Source organism: Halichoeres trimaculatus, unplaced genomic scaffold (assembly GCF_033239565.1).
Source record: "Halichoeres trimaculatus isolate MK-OKI-2021-1 unplaced genomic scaffold, fHalTri1.1 fHalTri1_scaffold_9, whole genome shotgun sequence".
In the NCBI taxonomy this organism is placed as follows: domain Eukaryota; kingdom Metazoa; phylum Chordata; class Actinopteri; order Labriformes; family Labridae; genus Halichoeres; species Halichoeres trimaculatus.
Genome location: NW_027437188.1, coordinates 15424826 through 15434025, shown reverse-complemented (window position 1 = coordinate 15434025; position 9200 = coordinate 15424826). Strand labels below are relative to the sequence as shown.

The window sequence follows — 9200 nt, the reverse complement described above, 5'->3', positions numbered from 1 at the left end:
CTGCAAAACAGACTTTCACAATCATTCACAGTCTGGAAAATAGGCAGCAGCGCATGGAAACCAAAGCAAAGCAACAGTCGGGAAGTGTAAAAAAAAGTTTCCTCTTCCTCCTCAGCATGTTTTCCTGAACCATGGGCCTTTCCCTTTTTCTCCCTCAGTCTATTTTTTATCTTGTGCCTCTCTATCTCTCTTTTTGCCCTTTCTGTGTGTATCCTAGCAAGATGTTTTCACAGGACACTCTGAGTCTGTTTCCTCTGAACTGTCAGCTCTACTGGAGATTGGGATGTTATGTTTTAGCTTTGATGAGGCTCAGCAGCCACATCAGACTTGATAAACTTCACCTCATAACATGCCAACAAGCTGTGCACCATTTGTCTCTGTTTTGTCAATTAATTTCTTTTAGGGTTGTTTTCCCCAAGACAGCGTTCACCCCACCCCACCCAACCCTCTCTGTCTGGGTGGGTGTTAAGGACAGTCATTCTTTTTTAATATAGAGAGCATGATATCAGTGTCTGAACAAAGACTCCATTCATCCCATTGTAATGACATTACTATGCTATGTGGAAAGTGGAATCTGCTAAACTCAGTTAAAAAAAAACTTGAAGAAACAGGAAAGAAGAAACGCAAATCATTCACAGACTATAACAAGAGTAGTCAGATTGTGAGCCACAGAGAAGAGATCACCGAAAAGCAACAACATCGTGACTTTCAGAGAAAAAATCTTGGACCGTCTCATTTTTTCTTCCCTCAGACAGACGCCATATGCACGCCTTCAGGAGTCGACCCACTTTTGACTGGAAAGGCTGCTCCTCTGTCATTTTCAGTGTTTATCTCTGAGCTAGAAATGTTCACCTTAGACAGCAGTTAACTCTTTGATGAAGAGAAATCGTCCTGCACACTCGGGTGAACATGTAGAGATGGATTGTATGAAACTGTTGGGCACTTTTATCGCCGTGTTTTTCCACCCTGGATACGCTTCTGATTTAATTGGTAAGAAACCTTTTGAGAAATAATGCTACCTCAGCAGAGCGGCTGGAATAGTTTAAGTTTTAACTCTAAGGTCAAGAATCGTCTCTCATTGTTTCTTCAGAGAAATTTTACAGTGAGAGCGAAATGCTCACTCGACGTTAGAGCTTGGTTTTGTTTCCCTGTTTACTTGAGAAGTTTACGTAATGAGTTTAACATTAGAAACACGTCAACAATGAGTGAATTATTCAAATTAAGCTTTATTTCATGAGCAGACAGCGTTTAGACACTGCAGAGCAGCACGTGACGTGGTCGAAAACAACCCACTGGTTTGCACGAGAGGCTGTGTTTGGCTCTGATACTACAGCGTTTTAGTGCAGGCTGTCTGTTTCAACTTTATGGCAACAATTCAGGCAACATTAAACGTTTAAAAAAAAAATATATATATATATATATATATATATATATATATATATATATATATATATATATATATATATATATATATATATATATATATATGTATAATAATTCCAAAAAACCTACAAATCATACAAATTGATTTAAGTAGTTTAATGTGTTTAAAGGGGGTCCCTCTTTTTTTCTTTTTTCTTTTTTGTAAGTTCATAATCATGACTTATAAGAAACCAAATGTTAAAAAATAAGTAGTGTGATTATAACTCCCCCTTAAAAAAAAAAAAAAAAAAAAAAAGGTTTGATTTGATTGTAAATACTTCTAACCCATGTAATTAAATGATAACCTTTTAATTAAGTAAATTGCATTGATAATGAAATGTCAGGTCAGTCTCGTCAAACAGATTTCTTCAAAACAGTTAAAATGTGGATCTGAAATCAGGCTCTTACCAGTGATTCTTAAGTGTCTTGGCATGGAATTTATTCTTAGTGAAAAACAGATTGACTAGAGTCAAGTGTTCAGTCAGCTCTTTAATCAGTCTCACGAAGGGTATATTTTAAAACATTTTATAAACAAACACTGTTATCAGCATAAAACAGCATATTAGATGTTTTCTTATTCACATATTTGTAATATTTCTCTTTTTCATCTATAAAAGAGAAACTACTGTTAACATGATTTGTTTAAAGATACAAATACAGCTGTTTTAATGTGATATTGTAAGGTCTTTGTAATGGTGTAGGTACCACTGTTTTAGAAAAAAGAAAAAACCTCTTCACTTTTATTTCTGTTATCTCCTGTAATGGCTGTGGTATCCAGCCCAAAGGATCTGTCGACATGGCACGCAGCGCCCATGCTACAAGGTGTCCTACATCCAGGACAGTAGGCGTAGGCTGACCTTTGAGGATGCCAGGCAGGCCTGCAAGCTGGATGGAGGTGAGTTGCTCAGCATTGAAACAGAGAGCGAGCAGCAGCTGATGGAGAGGTTTATAAAAAGGCTACAGCCTGGAGATGGAGACTTCTGGATCGGGCTTCGCCGCAGCCCACAGCGCTACAGAGCAGGGTCCACAAGCCCAGGTTGCCCCTCGCAGTACTACTGGATGGATGGAAGCAGAGCCAAATTTAGGTGTTTCTCAATTTTTCTGTTGTAGTCCTTATTTATGCACCATTTCAATACATAATTTCTGTTCATGTTTATTTCAACAAGTTATATTAAAAGAGAGTAAATATTGAAAGTCCTTTACCAGAATTTCAGGAGTAATACGCTGATAGAAGATACAACTGAGCTTCTTTTTTGGTTATTGCTGTAGGAACTGGCACTGGGATGAGCCTTCATGTGGCAGTGAAATGTGTGCAGTTCTGTACCACCAGCCCTCTGCACCACCTGATGAAGAAGGTCATTTCCTGTTCCAGTGGAATGATGACAACTGCAACTCCAAAAATAATTTTGTTTGCAAATACAGAGAAGGTGAGCTGGGGGTGGACTTGTATTTATACATCACTTTTCATTCTTTCTGATCACAGAAAGTGCTATTTAAACTACTATTCATATTCACCCAATCCCACCACTTTCATACACTGATGACAGAGGCTAAGATCGTGTCATACCCATCATTATTAGCTCATCTGTTTCATACACATTCACATACCGCTGATCAATGGGAGGAGCTGTTTGGAGTTTGGTATCTTGCCCAAAAACACATTGACACGTGGCTGCAGTGGCTGAGGTCAAACCCGACTTTCTGATTGAGCTATGACTGACTCCACTGCTGAGCCAAGATCAGAAAAACACCACAGTATTGAAAATTGAATACTTTTTTGAGCAATTTGCTATATTTGTCTCATGTGAAGCCAAAGCTTTGCATATGGATTGAGTCAAATTTGGTCTGTTTTGACATTTCCCAGAAGCAAAAATGCCCTAAACATCATTCTTTTAGCCTGAACTTTGATTACTTTTAAAATGAAAGTATTTTAGTTTTGTTTTTGTTCAGGTGTTACAATTTTATTGTATACTGGGGCTGTTTCAGATCAAATTTGACTCACATATATTTACTTGGATATTAGATCTACTATTGTGGGTCCAATCTAGGAAAATGGTTGATAGGGTGTGTCTTGAAACTGTGATACTGTACAGGTCATGTTTGTGCGTATTTTTAATGGCAAGGGGTGACAGACTTAGACACTGTCAAGGAAACCATCTGAGTTTCCCTCTTATTTGCTCAGATTTGTGATGTGAAAACAACTTTTTTGGCTTGGTGTAGTTCCGGAGCTAGCTTCAAGCGGACAGCAGGTTTTAGCAATTCAGCATTGTCTTATGTTTTTAGACTGGAGGTTGCCATCTGGACCAGGCCCCCCTTTTAACTTCTTGAAGCCATTGTTGTCATAGATTTTCTTCTCATTCCATCTATTAATTCAATCATTCATTCATGTTTTATACAGTGAACCATTTAAACTTCTAAATACCTTTATCCATTCCATTAATTCATCCATTCATTTCCTTTCATACAAGACTTCATGACAGGCTCCTTCAGCATTCTGTTTTCAGCAGTTCAGTGCAAGCTTTTCAGGAATTTATTCAAACATCTTCAGATGCAATTTCTGTCATTCAGCATCTTTAGTGTTCTGCATTCAGCAGTTCAGCGCAAGCTGCTTCAGATTTTTGCATCCACAGTGCAATTTCTTCATAATAATGTGCTGTTTTGCACAGAGAAAAATGCACTTTAATCCTCAAATGTTGAATCGCAAGTCATCTAAAATAAAATAAAAGATAAAAGGAAAGATAAAAAAAAGAACAATTGAAACATCCAAATCTTAAAATGTAAAATTAAATATCAGTACTGAGCGGAGCTTTTTCTTCACTGTATTTTTTTCTTTAAATGGGAAACAGTTTTGAATTTTTATCCTTCATGTATCCACTGTTTTTTTTAGTGCAGAAAAGTAGGACTGTAATTGTAAGCTTGTCAAACATTAATTGATGTATGAAGAGATTGTAGGACATGAAAAATTTATCCACCTTTTTCCTGTATTCCACAGCCAAAGCTCCAGTACTTTCTGAGGAAGAGTACTCAACACCAGCAGGTACAACATACATACGAATAATATGCTCATTTAGCATGCATTGTATATGTGTCTGAGGTGATGGTATCTAAATTGTGTTTTTTTTCCAGAAAGGTCAGACTTAACCCCACACCCCTTTTGTTTGTGCATACTTTTCATTTCACACCTTTTTAGATCTCCAATTCAACATTTGTAAAGATTTGAGTTTGCATCATTGACTTGCCAGGAAGGGATATATTAGTGGATATGCGCAGTGACAAGGGCCTTGTAGCAAATAATTAGTGTTTCTGTGGAAGATAAAAGTTACCCAATAGAAAATGAGTCAACTTGTAATACAAGTTATTTTGCATTGTTTATCATTTTTTTTCTAAAACGACCCAAAACATATAAACCAAATTATACAATCACGTGTTTTGTTTAAAAAAAATCAGGTTTAGACCATTTTTGTTATATAGAAGTGTCATACTTTTTGTTAAATGTATCTGATGGTCTATTTGTTTTCTGATTACTCCAGTCCCATCTCTGAGTCCAGCCATAGTCTCAACTACAGAAAGTGATGGGAGGCTAAAAATAGTGCTACCAGAGTCATCGGGTAAGACAGGAGAAACAGAAAAAATTGTCTTTGAATCTTATTGATGTGGAAAATAACTGTGTTATTTAAGGGAAACCATCTTTGAAATATATTGAAATGAGAGTATGCCAATTGTGATTTATCTTTTGCAGTTTCAATCTCAGATGACACAATATACATTTCCTACATCCTTTATGCAACTATTCCTGCTCTACTCCTGCTGCTTATTGCAGTTGCAGGATTCTTCTGCCACAAACAGCATATTAAAAGGTAAAAATGTAAAGTAGTCCATGTAACTACATGAAACGTTTAGGAAAGTCAGCTGGTGACTTCAGAAACAAATTCTAATGATGTTTTCTCCATATCCAGGAGGAAAACAGTCACAGAAAGCTACCCCACCAGATCACAGCCATGGATGTCTACATCAACACCATCACTTTGCCCCATACAAGGACCTTATGCATTCAGTGATGTCACCAAACTGCCTCACACCTCTCTGGACAGTCGTATGCCTACAGACATCATGAGAAAGTATAACCTCGCTCCGTGTCAGGACTACCAGTGTGACGATTATGAGAATGTGACATGTGCCCACAGGGAGAGTGGGTTTGTAACCAATGACATCTATGAGACCTGCAAAGCTCAGACTGGGTGGGTGGAAAATGAAATCTATGGATAATGCAGTTGAAACTCATCTGATGCCTGTGGGTATCTCTAATCTCACACCAGCTAATAATTGTAATCAGAGGACAATACGTTTTTTTTTCCAGCGCTTCATTCTTGTACAGCTAACTAATAACTACTTGGGTGCATGAGCTGAACACGTTGCAGCAACAGCATGGACTCTGGTACTGCATTCAACATTTAGATGGCAAGTCAAAGCCAGCTTTAACAACTACAGAGCTTCAGGTATTCAGGAAACCAGAACAACACCAGCAATAATAAATGTGTTTTATCAACACAATAATATTACATGGGTACATCTTTTCACATGTTTCAGTATATTCTACATTCATAATTATAGAAGCTTTCAACCTACAGCTCTAGGCTGAACTTTGAGGCTGTACAGAGATTTGTTTAGTTAAATGTTGACTGCATTCAGGATCCAGGTTTTCTTAAGTTGCTAATAGGCAAAAAGAAATATTTTCAAGTAAAGACTGATTGGAATGTTATTGTTTTTGGATTTAACCTTTAACAGCCAAAGACATAAACATATGAAAGCTAAATAGTGACTATTTTTATGACAATTTTATTTTTCTGTTAGCACGTTAGCTGTGATCTATAAGCAGTAAACTCAAGGTAGCATAGAGCTTAAACTTATGTGAATGAAACTGGTCACGGTTTTAATTGGTAACCCAAAGCACTTAACAGATAAAAAGTAGGATCTCTTCATTTCTTGAAAGTAATAATCATTACAATTCATAAATATATCTCAAAGTCCAGGGTACAAACTGTGAAAATACTGCACCATGAAGATACTAACAAGTTATGTAACTTCCCAGAAGCACTGAGGCTTTGGTATCAAAGACACAATAATGAGCTCAATAGGCAGCAATGAGTCAGCAAAGTTTAATGCAGCAGTGCTGAAAAATGTTACATGGTACATTGCAAACTTATCCCCACAAAGAAGTGCAAGATGTAAGGAGTCTCGCAAAGTAACACGTGTTGTAAACAATCCAATTTTCAATTCAACAGTCTTTTGTTTCTTTCACTAAACTTGAGGAGTTGTTTCAACCAAGCACTGACTTCCTGCTTGGACTCTGATGTCAGGGGAGATGACAAGGCATGCAGAAACACTGATGACAACGCTCTGCTGACCACAGTAAACCTCAAAGCTGTGGGCTTTCCCTACTCCACCTGACTGTGTCCGAAATCAACCCATCACCAATCTTTGTAAGAATTTGTAACATGTCATGGATCCATCCAGCCATCACTGTTTGTTTTTAAAAAGAATGCCCCTGCCTTGTACATTTATACAGTAAGTATGGCAATAGGTTATTAAATACAACACATCTGTGTTATTCCTGAGTGTCTACTGAGTGGGCTGTTGGGTCTTAATATCGGAAAGTTTTAGCAGGTCCAATGAGGAGAGGCTGAGTGTGTTCTTGGAGAATGTTAGACAGGAAATGCCAAAAGCACATCTGGAACTCTTACATTCAGGAAGTCTATGTGTGACAGCAGAGGCCTTTGCAGTGCTTCTCTGCCTGCCTGTTAGTAATCCTCAGTTCTGTGTTCACTGTCTTTGGTTGAGCTGAAGAAAACCACAGTTGGGTGTGAACATAAGCTGTGTCCGCTAAGTGTCAAATTAAGTTTGCTTACAAGATGCTGTATTTGCATTTGTCTTTAAACAATAAGATGGCATTGAATTAATGGTTTAGAATGTGTATAAGAGTTAAAGGGTGTGACTGTGTCAACTTGATGTGTGTGAAGGTAAAATGCCTGTTTCGAGATGACAGTAAAAACAAAAGTTTTTAAAGGAAGTTTGTTTTGTTTCAATGTTCTGTTTTCACCAACAGATGGCGCTGTCGTGTAGCTGATAAAACCTTACCCGTGACAAACAAATTCCATGTTTCACCAGGGTCAGTTGTTTTACATTATAAAACGTTGAACTATAATAGGCCTATATCACATTACTGGTACGCATTGAATACATTTTTAATATTTATTATTAAAGTAGACACGATGTAATGTTGGACTTTTTTGGTTTTCAAAAGTAGATTTTCCATTTAACTGTAAATATTCCATATTCTTTTTTCTTTTAGGAAAGGTCAAATTCGATGGTAGTTTAAGATTTATTACAGAAAACAACACCTTTCAGCCAGAGTTTGTCACGTGCTGCCGCCAGGAGCTTATTAAAACACCTGCAGGGCGAGACTTCAAAGTTACCTATGCGTGCAATCAAGCAGGGCAGGCGAGCAAACAGATTTCGGAATAGCAATTTTACCGGTTGACGTAAGAGGTGGGTCTCGTTGTCTTGGCAACCAATTGGCACTGAAGTGTGGAGCGGCTCCGTAGCCCCGCCTCCTGTACAAATACCCCCATGGCTTTGACGTCAATACACGTCAACCGGAGAACATGATGCCTCTTTGCAAGTCAACTCGTGTGCTCTGTAGCTGATAGAGGTACCTCAGGCTGAAATATTATAGCTCTATTGTACTGGAGAACGTGGTGTGTGACAGCCCCCGGGTTCAGCAAATGGCCTGCTGCTTCGTATCGCAACACTGACGGGAGAGTGTCGCCACATTGGTGTTCAAGCTGGCAGGGCGACACAGTAATCAACTTTGTCTATTTTTAATGGACTCGCTTCGAGCAGGGTCGGCGGCAGAAGCGGAGGCGGCGGCAGCGGGCGGTTTGTTTTCCTTTCGTCTTTATCTGTAGCTGCCCGCGTGAGCCCCCCGTGTGTCCCCCTGCTCCGTCTGGCTACCTCCTACTCTTCCACTAAACAAGTCCAGACTGAACAGCATGGTCATGGCTGACAGTGTCCAGAAACCGCAGATCCGGGGTCCGGTCCGAGTGGGCTTTTACGACATCGAGCGCACTTTAGGAAAGGGCAATTTCGCTGTCGTGAAGCTGGCTCGACACCGCATAACCAAGACCGAGGTGAGTGTGTCTGTGAACTAGTTAGCCTGGAAGCTAACTTGTGCTGCTGTTCAGCTGAGTTACATAACTTTTATGCACTAGTTGACACCCCAGATATTCACAGTGGATACCGTAATACCGTCCACATTGTGCAGTAATAGAAACTCGGATCGGGTGTCTGCGTGGACACTGGGTGATCCGGTGTGGAGCAACAGCTGGTGTGTTTGAATCCTGCATGTTACAGGAGCAATGACTGCTTGCACGTTTACCCCCTGAGCCAACATCACTGCCAGTAAGAGGTCTGACCAGCAGTGCTGCAGCTGCTGGGAAACACAAACTGTAAACACGCTTTTTTCCTACACTGGGGCAGGATTAGACACCTGTACTCGTTTTGGTGATGATGACCCAGACAATGACACAGTGTACCAAACTCAAGAGTCTGGCTGCTGTAAACATCCCAAGTTCCTGTATCTGGGGCATGCAGCACGGGTCGGTGGTCTTATTATGTAATCCAAATAATGATGTGATTTAGTGGTTTTGTAGTGCCAAGAGCTTTGTGTGGAGCAGGATGTGTCAGCCAGATCTCTGTAATTGGAAAGCAAAGTGTTCCTC

At 39.3% G+C, this 9200-nt stretch overlaps 2 protein-coding genes across 2 annotated transcripts in view; both read left to right on the top strand.

Moving 5' to 3' along the window:
• The first annotated feature begins 547 nt into the window (after positions 1 to 547).
• On the top strand, positions 548 to 7433 carry laynb (layilin b). Its single transcript, XM_074678826.1, has 7 exons — positions 548 to 990; positions 2201 to 2507; positions 2692 to 2849; positions 4415 to 4459; positions 4953 to 5030; positions 5162 to 5279; positions 5379 to 7433. Exons 1-7 carry the CDS (start codon positions 876 to 878, stop codon positions 5686 to 5688), a joined length of 1131 nt encoding a protein of 376 aa, XP_074534927.1. The 5' UTR covers positions 548 to 875; the 3' UTR covers positions 5689 to 7433.
• Positions 7434 to 8044: 611 nt separating this feature from the next.
• sik2b (salt-inducible kinase 2b) overlaps positions 8045 to 9200 on the top strand; it is a 48060-nt gene continuing 46904 nt past the window's right edge. Inside the window, exon 1 of the mRNA XM_074679352.1 lies at positions 8045 to 8609. Coding sequence (XP_074535453.1) covers positions 8472 to 8609 — 138 coding nt within the window. The 5' untranslated portion in view covers positions 8045 to 8471. The remainder of the gene's footprint in view (positions 8610 to 9200) is intronic.

Bases quoted from the DNA above. Each gene is read 5' to 3' on its own strand.
- laynb (XM_074678826.1), top strand. From the start codon at position 876: ATGAAGAGAAATCGTCCTGCACACTCGGGTGAACATGTAGAGATGGAT. The intron at 2,850-4,414 runs GTGAGCTGGGGG...TGTATTCCACAG, and splicing joins TGTTTGCAAATACAGAGAAG to CCAAAGCTCCAGTACTTTCT. The intron at 4,460-4,952 runs GTACAACATACA...TGATTACTCCAG, and splicing joins AGAGTACTCAACACCAGCAG to TCCCATCTCTGAGTCCAGCC.